The sequence below is a fragment of the Vulpes lagopus genome, chromosome 10 (genome assembly GCF_018345385.1).
Source record: "Vulpes lagopus strain Blue_001 chromosome 10, ASM1834538v1, whole genome shotgun sequence".
In the NCBI taxonomy this organism is placed as follows: Eukaryota; Metazoa; Chordata; class Mammalia; order Carnivora; family Canidae; genus Vulpes; species Vulpes lagopus.
The window spans coordinates 46,446,202-46,466,302 of NC_054833.1; the positions used below are offsets into that span (position 1 = coordinate 46,446,202).

The 20,101-nt window shown below is 45.6% G+C and overlaps 1 protein-coding gene across 21 annotated transcripts in view; it reads right to left on the minus strand.

The window, feature by feature from the left end:
• Positions 1-16,143, minus strand: part of NCAM1 (neural cell adhesion molecule 1) — a 299,065-nt gene extending 282,922 nt beyond the window's left edge. For 9 of the 21 annotated variants that reach the window (XM_041771648.1, XM_041771642.1, XM_041771647.1 and 6 more), the window contains exon 1: positions 8,163-8,474. Coding sequence is in view for 1 of the 21 variants with exons in the window: in XM_041771641.1 (XP_041627575.1) it covers positions 15,758-15,809 (52 nt within the window). In the remaining 20 variants the exon portion in view is untranslated. Of the gene's footprint in view, positions 1-8,162; positions 8,475-15,757 lie in introns of those variants that run through there. The other 12 variants (XM_041771652.1, XM_041771651.1, XM_041771655.1 and 9 more) reach the window with 9 other exon arrangements.
• Between the last annotated feature and the right edge of the window lie 3,958 nt (positions 16,144-20,101).

Below are 20,101 nucleotides of genomic sequence, written 5' to 3' on the forward strand. Positions count from 1 at the left end.
ATTCACAGAGATTCCCCACAGCTTTTCATTGGCTCACCCCCGGTTATTAACAGACAGCTAAGGACCATTATAATTTGAGAAATGAAATGAAACAATATGAAACACAAGAGGAAATGCTAAAATAGAATAAAGGGGAATTCAGAGGATAAAGAGAGAATAAAGGAAGCAAGAAAACTTTTCTAAAATACTCAGAGATATAAAAGACACTCAGAGGGATCCCTGGGTGGTGCAGCGGTTTGGCGCTTGTCTTTGGCCCAGGGCGCGATCCTGGAGACCCGGGATTGAATCCCACATCAGGCTCCTGGTGCATGGAGCCTGCTTCTCCCTCTGCCTATGTCTCTGCCTCTCTCTCTCTCTCTCTCTGTGACTATCATAAATAAATAAAAATTAAAAAAAAAAAAAAAAAAAAAAAAAAAAAAAAAAAAAAAAAAATAAAAGACACTCAGACAATGAAACAGAACTCTCAGACATTAAAAATACGTTAGCAAAATAGAAAATTCAATATAAAATGGGTAAGAAGCTGACAAAGCCTCGTAAAAGTAAAAGGTGGAGGATTGGAGGGACAAAGAAATGAATGATAGGAGAGAAAAGACAAAAAAAAAAAAAAAAAAAAAGAATTAGAGCTATCTAACATCTGAATAAGAGCTCCAGGAAAAAAAAGAGAAAATGGAGATATGAAAATATCATGTAAATAATGTAGGAACATTTCCCAGCACAGAAAAACATGAATTTGCAGGCCAAAATGGCCCACTAAGAACCTACCCCCATAAATAAAAATAGACCTACAACAAGCCCTTAGAACACTGCAAGACAAAGGGAAGATCCTAAGATTTTCTTGAGGAGAAATAAACAATTTTCATGCAAAATATCAGAAATCAGAAGGCACTAGACTTCACAAATGTAACAGTGAATGCTAGAAAACATGGAGCAACACCTTCGAAATTCTTGGAAACAATGTCCAATCTAGAGAAGCGTATACCAGGCAAAATATAAATTAACTGCTACAAGCCTAGAAAACCAACGGTCAAGACTGAAGAATGAGAGTAAGGTCTAGGATATACATCCCCTAAGATGAAAGAAAATAGTCATGTTTGAACATAGTGAGAGGGAATTTACACACCAGTCTGAGAACTGACAATGAATTAATGATAGGTTTATATAAAACTATGCAAAGGGGACCCCTGGGATCCCTGGGTGGCGCAGCGGTTTGGCGCCTGCCTTTGGCCCAGGGCGCGATCCTGGAGACCCGGGATCGAATCCCACATCAGGCTCCCGGTGCATGGAGCCTGCTTCTCCCTCTGCCTGTGTCTCTGCCTCTCTCTTTCTCTCTGTATGACTATCATAAATAAATAAAATAAAATAAAAATTAAAAAAAAAAAAAAAAGTTTACAAAGGGGACCCCTGAGTGGCTCAGCGGTTTGGCACCTGCCTTTGGCCTAGGGCGTGGTCCTGGAGTCCAGGGATCCGAGTCTCACATCAGGGTCCCTGCACGAAGCCTGCTTCTCCCTCTGTCTGTGTCTCTGCCCCTCTCTCTCTCTCTCTCATGAATAAATAAATAAAATCTTTTTTAAAAAAAAAAGAAAGAAAACTATGCAAAGGAAAACTGAGCCATCATAAACTTCAGGAAAGACAGAAAGTTATATAAGAAAGAAAATAAAATCATATAATTGCTCAAGGCTTAGTTGTGATTAATATTTGCATGGTCATAATAATGTAAATGTTAAATATTATTTAAATCAAAAATAGAAAAAATTATTATACTGGGAGGTTGGGTAAAGGAAATAAGGCAGTAGAGAGTGTGTAAGAGGAAAAAGTCAATGAATAACACCTAAAACTGAGAAAGTAAGAAAGATATTACAGAGATTTAAAAAAAATATAGAAACATCTAAAAATAGTAGAATGAGTAGAAAGCGGTTGCTTCGGGGGAATCAATAAGGGAGGAATAAGAAGGGGTAGTAAAAGTTGGGCCAGGAGACTAATGTTTTGTGTTTGGAGTTTTATAAAATGATTTAATTTTTCAAACAATGTGGACATGTCATTTAAAATTTAAATTTTAAAGAAAAATTAAATGTAAGCATGAGGAATGACAACCAATTAATTCCAATTGCTTGAATAGTTAGGGTCTTTAATTTCAATATACACTTACTACACCTTAGTAGAGAAGAGAGAAACTGGCTGACACAACCTCTCTTAATGATAAGTAAATAGCTATTGAATTCAGATCAAGCTGAGAAGCTGTATGTAACAAGGTCATTCTATAAGAATGAAACATGAAATCTCCTTTGTCCTAAATCCTTCGGGATTAGAATGTCTCATGACTGAATTTTCCATATGAGTAACACTATTTATATTACCTCTTTCATTCCAATTTACCACCGGTAAAGACAATGGTATCTATATTTATGTTTGTTTTATGTTTGCAACTATACAGAAACTCCTTGAAATCATACCTCCTTCAGTACCTAGCACAAAGCTGAACATGAAACACACATGCTCCATAAACTAATCCAATATTAAGTGTCGCCTGCTGCTTGAATGGGCCATAGCTGGCTCTTCCAAATGAGGTTTAATTATGAATACCCATTACTTATGCTGCACTGTGTTATAACAATCCCTTGGTATTCTGTGATATACAGAGCTTTCTTTTTAATTGAATACTAAATAAAAGGCTAGACTGACTTTTTTTTTTGTTCCTGAATCCACTTTTCATAATTTTCCTATCCATTGAAGTTATTACACCTTACTATCAGTGTACCTGTACCTAGTAGTCATGTTTCCTTGATTCTAATCTGAGGAAATTAATTAAGAGTATATGCACTCTTTCCGGGGGCAAAAAAAAAAAAAAAAAAAAGGGCTAAAGGGCTTCCCTATCGATCCAGTGCATACAGTTAAATGCATGGACTTTGGGATATCCATTTTGGCTATCCAGAGGCATCTTTCCCTTACTTCTTCATTTTCTCCCTTATTCTTCATGTTTCATGTTCCAAAGATTTAAGGTTGCCAGACAAATGACTTCCAGATTAATGAAGTGTCACCAATATGATCTTTAGCAGCAACCATTATTTAAGTACACTAAATTTTATGGCTCTACCATTATAGTGAATTGACAGGTTTAAGATTAACCATATGCAAACAGAAAGAAGAATCTTTATATAGATTATAAACCAACGTATTTTTAAAATTTCTACTTTTCTTAAAACCAAGACCTACTAGACTTTGCTTCCACTGGAGTTGAAACAGCTAGGCCATCAGTCATGGTGTTTCTAACTGAGCTGCAATCCATAGTGATCCTGAACTCTCAGAGAATGAAAACTAAATGGGAAAAAATGTGATTCTAATTATAATCAATACTTAAATCCAACACTAATTGTACACCGCTTCACTGTGAACTTTAACAGAAAAAGGGAAAATGGGAAAAAAATGACTCAGCTTACTACATGCCAGACAGTTGCATAAATTACCTCATTTGGTCCTCACAATAACCCTATTAAGGGGGGTATTATTATTCCTGTTTCACAGAGAAATAAACTGAGCATTGGAAAGATAAAAATAACTGGTTCAAGGTCATGGAAAGCAGGAGAGCCACCCTACAGGACACCAAGTTTGATGTCAAAGGCCCCCAAGTATGCTACAGTATGCTCTGCTCTACAACACCAAAAGGAGATACTAAATTAAGAAAGAAAGATAGGTTGTATTATAACTCAGATCAAAGAGCTCCCATTGGATTTGCATCTGCTCATGCCCCTGACAGCAGGTCTTCAAGGTTTCCAAGTTGTACCCTGAATCCAGTTCTCATACAGCAACTACAGCTTAACTAGCGATTGGCAGCATGTCACAGGACGGACCCTCACAGGAGCACTATGAATAAAAGAACATCAGTAATCAGTCACACCCATGTCCACTCCTTTGCTGATCTGATAAAAACAATGCATCCAATATGTAACATATTGAACAAACTTCAAAAGATTTTGCTATCTACAAACCTTTTTCAAAGGTATAGAATAAAGGTATGATTATCATGGGCAATGATGCAAGACAACAAAGCTGTCTAAAATTTATCACCAGCCATGATAAATGAAATCCCTGGGGAGAAAACCCTCTTAACATTATTCACTTCCTTTCGGATGAACCCATCCCATTGTCCTTTGCAAGGTTTGCTCATCGCCTGGCTCTTTTCCTTTGTGCAGATACAAGCGCTCAGATGGCCCCCCAGTGTGAAGCCTTTCCCCCATCCCAACACCCCATTCTTCCCTTTTTTGTGGCCAAGTATCCTGGATGTCTGCTCCTCCTCAGTCTTTGAGAACGTGAATTTCACTGTCCAACTAAAATTCTCTAAGATCCCCACTCTCCTCTGAAACAAATCTAAAGTTTCTACTTGCACCTCATCCTCCTTACACGCATAACCCACATTAAGTACTACTGCGCTCTTTTTAATACAGTATTTGTTTTGTGATCTGAAGATAAAGTAATATATGCTCATTAGGGAAAACTCAGATGGTATAAAGAATGTGTCTTCTTCCAATCTTAAGGAGTGAAAGGAATTTAAAAAAAAATCAGTATTCCATATACCATTTGTTCCCAACTTTTGTCCACTTAACATCATTCCTCTCTAACAGAGGCATTCACACCATTAGGCTCTGCCCCCTCCCTTTTGTTCAAAACCGCCTTCCGAATTATGGACAAGATGCCATTCTAAACGCTGCATAAATACTACAATAAAATCCTTCTGGTTGTGATGAAGAGTCCACAATGCACTGACTGTAACCCATGGTATTTTCTCTCCACTGAAAGGGGATAAAAATATAGACTACTGTGACTCCTCAGTATTCTTGGCCCCCCTGGCTGGGATCCCTGCAGCTTCCTCTCAAACACACAACAGGTAAACTACCTCACCCACACTTCCCATCTGCAAAGGGAAACCCTTACTATAAAGCCTCCAGCTCTTCTCACTGCGCTGGGAAGAGTTCTCCAACCGCCCCTGCTGCCCAGGTAATCTTTACTCTGCTTCTGAAATCCTAGCCACGTATCTGGCTTGAGATGCTACCTGGCATTCCCATTTGTCTTTCCATTCTCCACTCTAGAGTAGGCTTTCCCAGGTCAAGGTATTGCACTGTTCAGTTAGGGGGTTTTGTTTTACACCCACAGTTAAGAGACTGCATAGATGCTCAGTAAGTATTTCTGCTGTCACTGCTTCTCCCTCTGCCTCAAACCCATTAGATCTCTGTCCTACACCTTCTCTGCACCACAGATTGGTTTAGCCTCTGTCTAGTCCCACAATATCTATGACATTACTCTGATCTGAGCCCTAATTAGACATGTTTTCCATCACAACTGGGTCAACCAAAGTTCCACAAAATAACACTTACCCTTGTTACAGAAGATACACATACTCTCTTTTCTACTGTTTCATTTCCTCTTTCCTCCACTTTTCCCTTCTTCCTTACTCTTCTTCTTTTTCTCCTTTTTTAAATTTTTTTTTATTCATTTATGATAGTCACAGAGAGAGAGAGAGAGAGAGAGGCAGAGACATAGGCAGAGGGAGAAGCAGGCTCCATGCACTGGGAGCCCGATGTGGGATTCGATCCCGGGTCTCCAGGATCGCGCCCTGGGCCAAAGGCAGGCGCCAAACCACTGCACCACCCAGGGATCCCCTTTTTCTCCTTTTTTAAATATTGGTGGAAGTCTACTAAATAGATATCACCACCCACAGCTGAAAAATACCTAGAAGGTAAAACACAAGATACCAAGATGCCCAATTTTTTTCTAAAGTCTCATAAGTCTTTTTTTTAAAAAAAAAAAAAAAAAGATTTTATTTATTTATTCATGAGAGACACGGAGAGAGAGACAGAGACATAGGCAGAGGGAGAAGCAGACTCCCTGTGGGGAGCCCGATGCAGGACTCGATCCCAGGACCCTGTGACCATGCCCTGAGCCGAAGACAGGTGCTCAACTACTGAGTCACCCAGGTATCCCAACCTCATATGTTTTTGCTGAGGTCCATCTTTCATTCAAGGTAACCCCTTTCCTCAGTCTCCCCATCACACTGATAAGTTCCATGATTTCATTCCCTTGGGTTTGCAACTTAAGACTTTTTTTCTCTCCCATCACCTCCCATTTTGGACCACCATCTCCCCTAGCTGCTTGCTCATCACTAACATTTCAGCTGTGTGCCTTTTTTATCCTTATCCAAAACCACTACAAGTATATCTTGCCAAGATTATCTGTTTTACAAACTATATCACCATTGGGTTCCTTTAACAAGCCCCTCTGGAACCATAAATATTTGATTTTTATAAAATTTTCTAAAATTTGACTTTTGTGTTGCAAAAATCCTTTTCCTAACCCGCTATTTTGTCCAACCACTAGAGTAGCTGCTACAGAAAGAAACATTCTCTCCAAGTACTGTGATGATCCCTACCAGTCTGCTCCTACTTCTCTCCTGCTAATTCATAGCTACCATCAAACACAGAGCCCAGCAAGGCATTTGTTTAAGTGTTATCACCGAATATATTCTTGACTATTTTGGAAAAAATTTCTCCAACATCCTTCTTTTTTCTAACACTAAAGATTTTAACAAGACCTGACCCAATATCCAGCCTGCTTTCACTGCTCTTCCAGACCAATTCTCTAGTTAGACTCATCCTGTCCTATAGAGAAATGGGTCCTCCCCTCTCCTTATTTATCCTCACGCCCGTGGGGGTCCACACAAATCACTAACTTGTTCACACCTTCTTGGATATTAAAATCAGTCAAGAGGGATCCCTGGGTGGCTCAGCGGTTTGGCGCCTGCCTTTGGCCCAGGGCGCGATCCTGGAGACCCGGGATCGAATCCCACGTCGGGCTCCCGATGCATGGGGCCTGCTTCTCCCTCTGCCTATGTCTCTGCCTCTCTCTCTGTGTGTGTGTGTGACTATCATAAATAAATAAAAATTTAAAAAAAAATTAAAAGCTTGGACATTTTAAATAAATAAATAAATAAAATAAAATCAGCCAAGATGAATTTTTGTCTTTCTTAACAACTTTTACAATATTTGTCTCCTTCTTTTAGGCACTGATTCATACAGTACCTTTCATGATTTCCTAACAGTGTAAACTGTTTCTTCCCCAACCATCTGAAAGCCTCTGCAGGACCAGTATAGTATTCTTAAATTTATTTTCTTTTCCCCCTCAGCCTCCAGCACAGAACTTGGCATATCATATTCACAATACACATATTTTGTAAACATTTCAAAGAAAATCTCCATTCAAGATGAACTTTAAAAAAAGAAAAAAAAAAGCAAATACAGGGCAGCCCGGGTGGCTCAGCGGTTTAGTGCAGCCTCCAGCCCAGGGTGTGATCCTGGGGGACCCAGGATCGAGTCCCACGTCGGGCTCCTTGAATGGAGCCTGCTTCTCCCTCTGCCTGTGTCTCTGCCTCTCTCTTTCTCTCTCTCTCTCTCTCTATCTTTCATGAATAAATAAATAAAAACTTTAAAAAAATAAAAAGCAAACGTAGCATTTATTTATTTTTATTTAGAGAGAGAGAATGTGAGTAGAAGAAAAGGCAGAGGGAGAAGGAGACAGAGAATCTTTAGCAGGCTTCATGCCCAGCACAGAGCCCAACTGGGCATCTTGATCTCACGACCCTGAGATCATGACCTGAGCGGAAATCAGGAATCAGATACTTAACCGACTAAGCCACCCAAGCACCACTCAAAATGAACTTTTTTATTTTATTTTTTTTAAGATTTTATTTATTCGAGAGAGAGAGAGAGAGAGAGAGAGAAGCACTGGCAAAGGCAGAGGGGAAAGCAGGCTCTCTGCAAGGAGCCCGATGTGGGACTCGATCTCCTGACTCCAGGATCACGCCCTGAGCCAAAGGCAGATGCTCAACCGCTGAGCCACCCGGGTGTCCCTCAAGATGAACTTTTTTAAAGCACATATAGAGTGCTTACTGCGTATTACTTGATTTATGTATGAGACTTTATTAAAGTTCCCCATAGCCCACAAGGGCATTATCCCCATTCTACAGATGGGGAGGCAGGCCCAGAAGTGCAGCAATGTGCAGAATGTCACCAACAGTGAGTGGACTCAACCTAGACTTGTCAGACCCCAAAGCTCTTGGTTGGCCCCTCCACCGACTCACTCCTCCCTCACTTCTGGCAGACAACAAGCAAACTCACATTCTGATGCTATGTGATTCAAATTATCTTCACTTCAAGAACAGGATGCGATGCAGCCAACTAATGGGTTATGGTTCCAGCTTCACTCGTGCAAGTCACTTCACTTCACTTCAAGAACAGGATGCAATGCAGCAGGTTATGGTTCCAGCTTCACTCGTGCAAGTCACTTAGCCCTTCTCAGGCCCAGCTTCTATATGAAGACCTAACACAATGTGGCCTTACAGAGCACCCCGCTCATCTCTGTCTACTCCTCCCCAAGTCCCCACACAGCATCGCTGGGTGTACTCCTCTCTCAAACACTGTGGACTGAAGGCAAACTAGTTCGTGCCCCACGCCCAACGCAAGAGGCCCAAGCAGAGTTAATTGCTTTCCTTTCTCGTGCTCCAATGGCATTCGATTCATGTCTCTATTTATAAGTCTAGTATGTTTATCTCCCACACTGGATGGTAAGCTCTAGAGGCAGGAGCATAGCTTACTCGACTTTATAATCCGAAGCCCAGAACAATTCCTGAAGCAACTTGGCCCTTCTCTAGATTTCAGGAAAGTTTGCTGAATTAATTCAAGAATATATGCTGTGATTCTGTGTTTATTGAATTAAGAAGTCAACCAACCATGCCTTAAATGAGAATACCATCTGTCCTTCTTCTTTCACAGGGTTCTTTAAACGTCACCTCCTCACCCACCCTGACCATGCAGTCAAAGGTGATCCCCCCAGTAATCTCTCATGCAGTCTGCTCCTTTCCTTAGCTTTTATCGGGGATTCTAAATATATGTGTGTGTTACATTTTTAGTGTCTGTATTCCTGCACACTGAGACTGGAAGTTCCATGAAGACAGAGATGATACACGTTTACCGCTGGATTCTCAGAACGAGGCACTCAATAAATATTTAGTGAACAAATGATATGAAGATTAAGTGATATAACACCTATCAGAATTCTGGGACTGGATAATGATGATTAAGACACAATTACTAATATTATCAGTGCAGTTTCTCTCCTCTTCGATAGCTGAAGCACAGTCTGAGCCTCTTCTCCAATACAGCATATGCCTTTTAGTTGGCAAAACTACTTCCTGCCCTGCCAGTAGGGCACTTATGTCTGACTCATTTGAATAATAATAGCAATTACTTTATTTTATTCCAGATAGTAATTTACAAAAATATAAGCAGTGAGAAATATTAAATCACCTCAGGTCTCACTTAGGATTCTCTATAAAATAAAGGTCAAATAGCTTCTTCTTTCCAAAAATAGCTTTGATTCCGATGTAGATTCTGATCTTCAAAGCACAAAACAACCTTTATGAGATACATGCTTAACAAACCGGAACGATGAGCCTATATTCTCAAGCAAGTGGACCCAAGCAGACCAGGACATAGTCGCTAACACAGGGTCAGATGCTTTCAGGGCCCCCACACTGCACAGGCGCCTTCCAAGGTGCTATGGGATGGGGACCTGCTCATGTGTTCTCATGGTCATTTACATTCTAAGAGTTTTGTATTTTCCTTAGAGAGGGCCCTCACAACTGATCAACCCTTGTGCTTATGGCTTTCAGCCTTATAATGAGATCACTTTTCTAACATATTCACAACCAACATGACAATGCAGGCATATATAACAAGATTTTTTCAAAGTCAAGTTCTAATCACTGAAGTCATGTTCTCATGATATTCTTTAAGTCCTTCTGAAAAGAGCACTATGTCTGAGTATTACTTTTTTTTCTAGATCCAGATACATCTTTCTTTCTCATTAATAAATAGGGCTTGCATGCACTGAAGTCCAGTGATCTCTAAAATATTCACAACTCTAACATGGAGGCATGACTAATTTTGCCATTTTGCAGAAGGAGAAACTGACGCTTGGGGAAGTTAAATGGCTCACCCAAGACTGGATAGTAAAATAAGGGGTTTGTGTGGCTGGGCTTCCAACCTGGGGCTGCGGGCCACTCTTATTCTCTATGCAGTGCTCCCCTCCAACTTCCTTGACTGCAGAAAGTATGTCATCCCAGTCCTTTGTCATTCCCCGCAGAGATGATGATAAAAAGCTAGCACTCGGTAAATATATTTGATCAACTGTTTAAGAGAATACCTAACGTAACACAATCTCACACACCGTGACATTACTCTGAATATTCCTAAATGATGAGGTAATCAGACACCAAAGGCTTCTCGCATATGATCTCAGGAATGACACAGAGAGAAAACAGGGCCAGAGGTTGCCAGTGTTTGCTGTCACAAATCAGAAAGTCCTGAGTGAGAATAGAGAGTAGAATACAGGTCACACAGAAGCCTTTCAAGTCCCATCAGTGATGTAGTCTTTGAATTCAAAGGAAAACATATTTACATCTATCTGGGAGAAAAAGAATGCATAATAGGTTTATTAAAACCTTATTTTCAGAAACACAGATAGAGCAAATGGTTTAACCTTCAGCATAGTCCTCTCGGAGGCTCTCCAGAGCTTGGGAGCTAAATTAATTCTGCAGGAAAGGAGAAGTGTGTCATCCTAACTGAATACAGTTAACTCAGTGGCTGTGCGTAGACTCGGCCTAAAAGTGTCTTAACTGTCATGTACTGAAACTGCCTGAAAGGCTGCCATTTGGCACTCAGGCCAATACCAAAAGGCAATGCTCCTAATGAGCATCTTCAGCTGAGAGACAGCATTTCAACACCGTGAAGTGAATGGGCATAATGGCTCTACTGGCGATGCCAAATAATTTACGTCCCTTTACATCAGCGAATGGTTTTAAGGTTTGGCACCAAGAGTTAATATTAATAATGGCAAGAGGCAAAGGTGACATGACTGTGACCTTCGGATGGACTTCTGGGTTTTATTGCCCTACAGTAGTGAGCACATCTGTCTGGATTATTGGTAACAGGCTCACTAGGATTGTTTTCCATATAGTGATAACTCTGGGCCTCACAGACACCTAACCCTTAGGATTCAGAGGCGTCTCTGGGCATTACCGTCTCGCTGAAAGGCTGTCTTATACAGTATTGCTCAGAGACCTACTATTTTAAGACACGTATAAAACTCTCTTCTGAATTTTACTCATTTCTTTCTTTTTTAACTAAAGGGACCTTAACCTTAGTCTTTTTTTAACTCAAAACTCAAGTAGTCACTTACTACATAGCCAGTTGATTCATGGTTCCAATTTTGTCTAATTTGTAACCCATTTTTAAGACCAGTAAAACAGTATTTGCAATTTGCTGCCATTTCTTTTAGAGTTCCAGATGTTTCTTAGCCTATATATTTGTTAGATCACTAAACTGAGGAATTATCAGTTATGGAAACTACATTAAAATATTTATCTTGACACCATAAAACATTTGTGTGCTCCAAAACTCAATACTTAAATAGCACTGGAGAGTCTTTTGCAAACGCCTTTGTCTAAGGCTGCCTCTTCCCAGAAGACTGATGATGGCAGGTGCGGTCCCTTCTCCCCCTCCCTGCCAATTGGTTCTGCTCTCCATCCCCGCAAACCCAAGATGGGCAGGGAAAGTTCAAACCGTTCTTTAGCAACAGGTAGTCAATCACTTATTTCGCACCAAGACAGGAAGGATTGTCTGTAAAATATCTTTGGAGGTCTGCCAGTAGCACTGAAGTCACTTTCTGTCTGGAGAGCAGCCACAGTCCCTTAACTCTGGAGACGTAAATATGGGGAATTCATCAAACTCATTTTAAATAGAGTCTTTGTCACCTTAAAAAATGTAAGTGGTTGGATCAGGAATTCCAAAGTCCCTATTTCAAACGGTGTAAAGTTTGCAAGACGCTGCCTATAATTTAAGAAACTGAGTTCCGTAGCAAACAAAAACATCTGTCATGCCCAAAGATTAGGTTTTGAATGAGAAAATGGTGCTATTTATTTTGAAAGGCAATTAAGATCTTGTTCCCTGTGACAGAAAAATACAGATACAGATTACTTACATTAAATTACATATTACCGATCTGAAGTAGTCAATTAGTGATGAATGTATTCCGAAGGGAAGCGCTATGCGAAACTCAGAATTTGGGGGCTCCCTGTGACTAACTGCTCTCTCTTATCACTGCCCTTGTGACCATACTCCTATACCATAAATTTAGGGGTTTGGGAGCATTTTTGCAAATAATGACTTCCTTCATTCTTGTGCTATCAAGTTCAAGAAACAGTCAACAGTTCGGTCAATGAATCCTTAATCAATCAGCATAGAGACTTGGATGAACCTTCTTTACTGAACAAGAATACATATCCTGCTATTTTCTGCTATTGCAGTATTATTATGTTTTTTTTTTAAATTGACCCTGGGTAAATATCATCAAGTTTAATCTGCTGGGGGGAAAAAAGAGGGGAGGCTTCTTGAAAAACTGACTTTTCAAAAAAATGTAAATTTTTGGACTACTGAAAACAGCATCATTGGTAGACCTCTAGAACCGCCACAGCAGGAAGAGTGATTCAGAAACTATCAAATAAAGGACAGGCCACACTTCCACAACGTCGGGTTTATATTCTCTTTGTGTTTCACTCTGTTGAATTTTAAATAAATTCCGAGTTATTTTCAGTATTTTAACATATGCTAATATTTGTTGACAGAAAATTAACTTTTTGGCTTTAAGACAGAGTCATGAAAGTTTTTCCACATTCTTCAATACGACTATATTACATTCAGTTGCAGCTTTGTTCAGAAACACACATTTCTGACCTTAAAATGAAAATTAACAGGCAAAAAATACAGCTCAGCATGCTTGTACCGACAGCAAACTCGGCTGAAACACGTCTCGATAATTCATTTAGTGAGGAATATTATACGTACTTATATCCATGCTAGCTGGCTTTTGTAAGGTAGCAAAGCTGCCCTTTGTTCTTAATCCAGTGCTATCTTGTTAGAAACCCAGTCCTATTCATTCCTTCACTCTGGCAAGTAAAACTGGCAGAGGACTGTAAAATTGTCAAAGAAACGGGACTTAACCATTCCAGATCAGATCCTTTTTGCACAAAACATCCCAAATTGCTGTTAGAATAGACTCAAATTTGCTAAGTAATTCCACAACCTTGCACTTCATTCCTGAAGAGCAAAAGACACCAAAATGACAGGGGCTGCAGGCCCGGTTCGTGTCGCGCTAATAAGGTTAGCGCACCTTGTATGCAAATCTCCATATGCACCGTGTGGAGTGCGGAGGCCCAACCACCATTGTCCCTGGAGATGATACGACATTTGAGGCCAATATAATAATAATTATTACTACTATAATTATTACTACGTAGACACATATACATGTTTGTGTGCATGTGCGTGTATATATATATAACATTGTTTTTATTTTCGCCCTGACCCTCTGGCTTGAAGTCTTCCTTTTTTTTTTTTTTTTTTTTTTAAGCCACGGTATTATGGAGAATTTAATGGAATATTATTTCTCTTCCAAAAACCGTTCAACTTCTTTTGTTAAGCATCCGTGGGTGCGTTTCGTGTTGCGCCCTCCGGGTCCTCGTGGGTCCCGGGGCCGGGGCTGAGGCCGCTCCCCTACCGGGGACCCCGGCCGGGTGCCGCCTTGCAGCGCAGCCCCAGTCCCGGCCCGGGCTCCCGGGCGCGCACCAGCCGCGCCGCCGCCAGGCCCGACCCCGAGGGGGCACCCGCCCCTACGGCCCCCAACGGCCGGGTCTCCGCGGCCACGCCCCCACCCCGCGGGGAGGCGGCCCCGGCGGCACCGCCGAGGAGGGCACGCCCCGGGCGACCCCGGCCGGGGGCAGGGGCCCAGCCGTGCGCCCCGCCCCCAGCTTCGCCCCCAGCTTCGCCCCCGGCCCGAGCCGCGCTCGGCGCACGCGCGTCGGTGGGCCCAGCCCCGCTGCCCCGGCGGCCGACGCGCTCGGGCCGGGACCGGCGGGAGGGCGGCGGGGGCGCCCCGGGCGGCGCGGGCGGGGGCGGGCGCGGGCGCGGGTGGGCGCGCGGGGCGGCCCGGCCTCTCGGGGACACCCGGACTCCGTCTTCCTCCCTCCGGGCCGCGGGGCCGCCGGCGGGGCGGGGCGGGGCGGGGCGGGGCGGGGCTTCTCCCGGCGGGGCCGAGCGCGACCGTTAGGCTGGGACACCGGGAGCCGGTCCTGGCAGCTCGGGGCCGCCACCCGCGCCGCATACGAGCGTCCCGCGGCTTCCCGCCCAGCCAGCCCCGCTCTGATTGGCCGCCGGGGGAGAGGGACCCGAGCTGGCCGGAGGCGGCGGCCCGGGCTGCTCCCGTGCGGCCCGGAGAGGGCCCGGCCCGCGCCCCCCACCCGCGGCGGCGTCCAGGGCGGTCCCCGCGAGGCACCTGGCAGCAGCCCCTGCGCCCCGGCACCGCCCCGCCCGGCCCCTGCGGCCCCCTGCGGCCCCCTGCGGCCCCCGCTCCCTTTCCTGCCCCTCCCCGACGGTCCGCGCCGGAGTGCGAGTCCCTGGGCGGGGCGGGGCGGGGCGGGGCGGGGCAGCAGCCGGAGGGGAGTGTGGGCGCGCACCGAAGAATCTCCCGCGGAGGCCGGGACGGGAACACCCCCACGGTGGCGCCACGGCCCTCCCTCCCGGCCGCCCGGGGTGTCTGGGCGGCGCGCAGCCCCCGCCACCCGCGCAGCGTCCCTCGGCCGTCGCCCCTCCGCTCCCTATTGTTCGCACTTTGCACGGATCGGGAACCTCGCCCGAAGAAAGGGGGCTGGGGCGAGGTGCTGCGGGCGGCTACCTGCCACTCTGCTCGCGCACCGTGCAACGCGGGGCTGGCGGCGCGGCGCGGCGCGTGTGAAGGCGAAGGCGAAGGCGAAGGCGAAGGCGAAGGCGCACACGCGCGCACACACGCGCACACGCGCGCACACGCCAGGCGGCCCGATCACGCCCTCCTCGCCCTCCGCCCCTCCGCGCTTCCTCCTGTCAAAACGCGGCGCTCGGCCCTCCCATCCCTCCGCGCTCCCGGCCGAGAGCAGGCTTTGCGAGTAACCAGCGATCTGGCAAATGAAAAACTAACGTCATATCGACGGGGGTGCAACAACGGCCACACGGCCCTGCGGTTCTGCCCATTTCGCCCCGTTTTGCAAACCGTTATTCAGTGTGGGGCGCGGGGGGGCGTGGGGGCTGGGCGCGAAGGCGGCGCGCCCCACTTTATTAGAGCCGCGGAAATAGCGATGGGGCGGCTGCCCCCGCCTTATTGTTCACTCCTGTCACCCCGAGCCGCGGCACCCCCGCCCCCCGCCCGCCCCCCGCCCGCCCCCCGCCCGCCGCGGGAAGGAGCGCTGCCCGGCACCCGCGGCGTCCCCGGAGCGTCCCCGGAGCGTCCCCGGAGCGGACGGCTCGGTTGCCCGCGCCCCGGCACACAAAGTGGGAAGGGCGGGCGCGCTGCAGGCGGGGGCGGGGGCGGGGGCGGGGGCGGAGGCGCGGCGGGCGCTCGCGGCGCTGGGGCAGCCCGGGTCCGGCGCGGCCCGGGGGAGCGCGGGGTCCGGCGGGGCGGCCAGGGCGACGCGCTCCTTCCCCGGCCCGGCGACAGCGACCGCCCTTAGCATCCCCCGTAAAGCCACCCCAAACAACAGCGTCCTCGGGGGAAGGGGGAAGGAGGGGGAAGGGGAAGGGGGCAACCAGGACAGCGGACGGGGAACCATCGTAATTTCAAAATGTACCTGCAGTTCCCAGGAAAAACAAAGTCCAGATGAGATCCTTAGTTTGCAGCATTGTAATCTGCGGGCTGGGAGGGATGTTCTCGCCGCGGCAAATTCTGTGCCCCCCGCCCCTTGCAGAGAGTGTGGACGGCGGCGGAGCAACAGACCTACGGGCAGACAATTGCCAGGCTGAGTACGATTATTTTTGCAGAATTGTTTCCTGCCAGCGGCTGCCGAGCTGCGTTCACGCGCTGAGCGGAGAATGAGTGACAGTCCCAGCCTCAGCACACTCGCAACTCGGAGATCCTTGCGCTGGCCCGGGTTCGCTTTGATGGAACTGGGGATGGGAGCGGGGGGCGGGGGGCGGGGGTGAGAACCTCACTGTGTCCTTCCACCACGCCGGCCACAAATAGTGCCGAACATCAAGGAGGTAAGGGAGACAGGGGAGGCAGATGCGGCCGCCTGCAAAACGCGGCCTGGAGCCGCCGGAGGAGCCGGGCTCGTTCACACGCAGCCTTCCAGGCAGAGCTGGGATCTCTTCTTTTCACACTTCTCCCCCACGCCTCCGCGGTGTCTCCTGCCATCCAGCCTTCCTTAATCGGGAGGGCGGATATGTTAATAACTAGTAAATAATAAAAGCAAAATCTGAGGTTTGATTAGGTTTTCAAAGTTGTCGCATCTCTCCATTTGGATCCTAAGACCATGGAAACGCAAGGATAGCTAGCCTAGGATTGATTGATTTATTTTTTTTCTCTAAGTGCAGGAAATTAGAGATTTGGAGGGGGATGGAGATAGATTGCTGTTGCAGGATTTTGCTGTGGTTTTTGTTTGTTTGTTTGTTTGTTTGAAACTGGCTATGAAGTTTAGTCTCCCACAGAGTGGCAACAGATCTCAGGGGAGAGGAGGGTGGGAAGCTACTTAAGTTGGAAGAAAACGCAGATGTTTAGAAGGGATTTCCAGAAACAACCGGAGGAAATGTTCTCTTGTTTATGAATGCTGAAATCTGTAGTCTCTTTATGAAGATCCCTGAGCCTTTTACGTAGGTCTTTAGAGGCAAGATATTAGATAATAATTTTTTTTTCTTATCATGGTGCAGAACCTCAATTCTTAAAGATATTAATGTAGGATATCCCTGGGGTACGCACAAAGGGTTTCACTTCATCCTACAGCTGTATTTTACACAGAGGAGGGTGGGGGAGCAGGGGGGAAATAAACATGTCTCAGCACCTGAGCAAGCCTTGAGGGTTTAAGAAACAAAAGCTGAGGAAGAATCAGGAGCACAAAATGTTCTAGATGCTGGATTAGCCTATTAGCCCAGCGCAGTGACACCCTCCCAGAGGAAGTCGGCCACCTTCAAAGCACCAATACACTCGTGTTACCAAGTACTCCCTCCTGCGTTAAAGGTCAGGCTCTCCACTACTCTTTAAAATCCCATCCTCTGGGATCCCTGGGTGGCGCAGCGGTTTGGCGCCTGCCTTTGGCCCAGGGCGCTATCCTGGAGACCCGGGATCGAATCCCACGTCGGGCTCCCGGTGCATGGAGCCTGCTTCTCCCTCTGCCTGTGTCTCTGCCTCTCTCTCTAAAATCCCGTCCTCTGCTGGCCAAACAGTCCAACCTCCATTACCCGAGAGCCTGGTATCTCCTCCCCGTCTCCTCCCATGTGTTGGACCAGGAGAACCACAGCAAGGCGCTATGACTTTTGGGGCCCCTAAAAAAATACTTCCTCTTCCCAAGCTTTCCAACGTTATTTTAAAAATATTTATCTCGGGGATCCCTGGGTGGCGCAGCGGTTTAGCGCCTGCCTTTGGCCTAGGGCGCGATCCTGGAGACCTGGGATCGAATCCCACATCAGACTCCCGGTGCATGGAGCCTGCTTCTCTCTCTGCCTGTGTCTCTGCCTCTCTCTCTCTCTCTCTCTCTGTGACTATCATAAATAAATAAATAATTTAAAAAAATTTATCTCACACCAATTATAACTAATTCAAAATACAGAAGAGCAGAAAGAAACCAAAAAATACCCCCCCCCAAATCTAGATTCTACAGACACGCACCAATTTTCTGTCTTTTGTGTATGCACATGATTTTTAGAGTTGACACAGTATAGTAGCAGTTGGAATCTTGTTTATTTTCTCCATCATTTCAGTATGAGCATTTTCCCAGGTCCTTACAAAGGCTTTCTAAACATTTTTATAGCTGTGTAATATTTCTGCATATCAATGGTTCCTCAGTGGTTTCCCCTTTTTGGATATTTAGATGGTTTCCAAAGTTTGATCATATAAATAATGCTTTTTGAACATCTTTCAATAAATATTTGTTGAACAAACACTGTCCTTAGGCCTGTGCTGGGTATAGTGGACTATATAGATTTTTTTCATGGTGGCTGTATTTAAGCATCTTTACCTTCAGAAATGGGCTTCTACTAGCATGTAAAATTATTTCCATAACATATAACATTAAGTACAACGTATTAGATTCTTTCCTTAAAAGGAGACTTTGGTAGCCAGGAAAGACGGAGAGAACAGGCCTGAGGAAAAAAGGAAAAAAGTGGCGACTGGGATAACCCAAAATAAAATGTTCCTAATTCTAATTTTACCAAAAGTGAGAGACACGCCCTTCTCTGTAAACCTCCCTTCTTAAAGCCAGTGTCAGTAGAATTGAAAGATTCCTCACTATTTTTTCTCCCCAAATGTCCCTATTTTTAGCTTTTTAACGTAGGCAGGTGTAGAAATCCTATCTGACTTCAGCATGATTGAGTTTCTTTTCTCTCTCTCTCTCTCTCTCTCTCTCTCTCTCTCTCCAGCCCCTCCCTGCCCTGTGTGGCTGTTGATCTCTGTTGTAATGACTCATTCTAGAATTCTACCCCACAGTCACTACAGGCCACACTGCATGTGTCTCTCCTCTGTTCTTTTAACAGGATCCATCACTTGCCTCCCATTCGTCCTCTTTCCACTCATCAATGCCTGCCTCTGTGAGCTCTGCGCATCAGTCCCTCCCTGAACCACACTTTGAAATGGGACAAAACTGTGGACCTCCCCGGACGTCTCTTCCCAAAGGGAGTCCCAGGCATCCCAGACTGTCAGGCACAAGTAATGAGCTTCTATTGTGTGAACGTCCAGGGAGGGAAGCTGAGGAAGGAGCCACTCGGGACTGTGCTTTCGAGAGGGAGCTTCCTTGGTAAAGCACAAATGAGCTATGACGGCAACTCATCAAGGTGGTGATGGGTCCTACTCCTTGGAGTGCGGTGGAAAAGGAATCTGTGCTCCGGGAGCACAGATTCGAGAAAAATTTCTAAGACAAAAACAGCAGAACTGAAGAACTTTCTGAAGGTTGGGGTCTGAGGCAGAGGAAGATGTCAAAGTTCCTCCATTCATTCAACAAACACTAAGTACCAACTAAGTGCCCGGCACTGCTCTAGACAATAAGGATATAGCAGTGGACAAAACAAAATCTTTGCCTTCATGGGTTTCCATTTTTATAGGGAAGATAGAAATAAATTGATAAATATCTAGTATGCTTATAGTGAGGTGTGCTAAGAACACACAAGCTAAGGGGTAGTGAAAACGTGGGCAGAAAGATAGAGTACTGAAACAAATACGATGATTTAAAAATTCCCTGGAGGGATGCCTGGGTGGCTCAATGTCTGCCTTTGGCTCAGGTCGTGATCCTGGGATCCTGGGGTTGAGTCCCACATCAGGTTCCCCACAGGGAGCCTGCTCCTCCTTCTGCCTATGTCTCTGCTTCTCTCTCTGTGTGTGTCTTTCATGAATAAATAAAATGTTTCTTAAATAAAAAAAAAGTTCCCCATATTTGACTGTTGGAAAGTGATTAGCAGTCTCTGAGAGAGCCCAATGGAATTGTGGGAAAGGAAGATGCTACTGTCCCAGGAACAAGAGGATGGCTTGTCCAGGAAGGAGAAGCGGGGAGTGTAGACCACTCTTTTGAGGACTAGTGTGATAATAGGACAAGGACAGGAAGGCAAGCTTGAAGGTGGGGAGGAGGCTTGAAAGGAGATTTTATTTTCTTCTCTCAGTGTGATGATTTTCGCTTCCAGTGATAAAGTACATTACATCCGTTGCTAACCCCCTCTCACCACACCACCAACTTAGGGTCTGAGTTAGACTACTTGAAGAATGAAGTGGGTCTAGAATAAAGTTCTGCCCCGGCATATTCTTTTCCATGTAAGATTTCTTCCCTGTTGGTTCTGAAAAGGAGACCCCAGGCCTGACTGTGCATGGCCTACAGATATTTCAGGAATCGTAACTCTCATTTGGCATGGGTGAAATGCATTCTGGGAAAAAATACTGGCCAAAAATCACTTGATCATACATGCAGGAGCTTATTTCGGGGCTCTCTGGTCTATTCCAT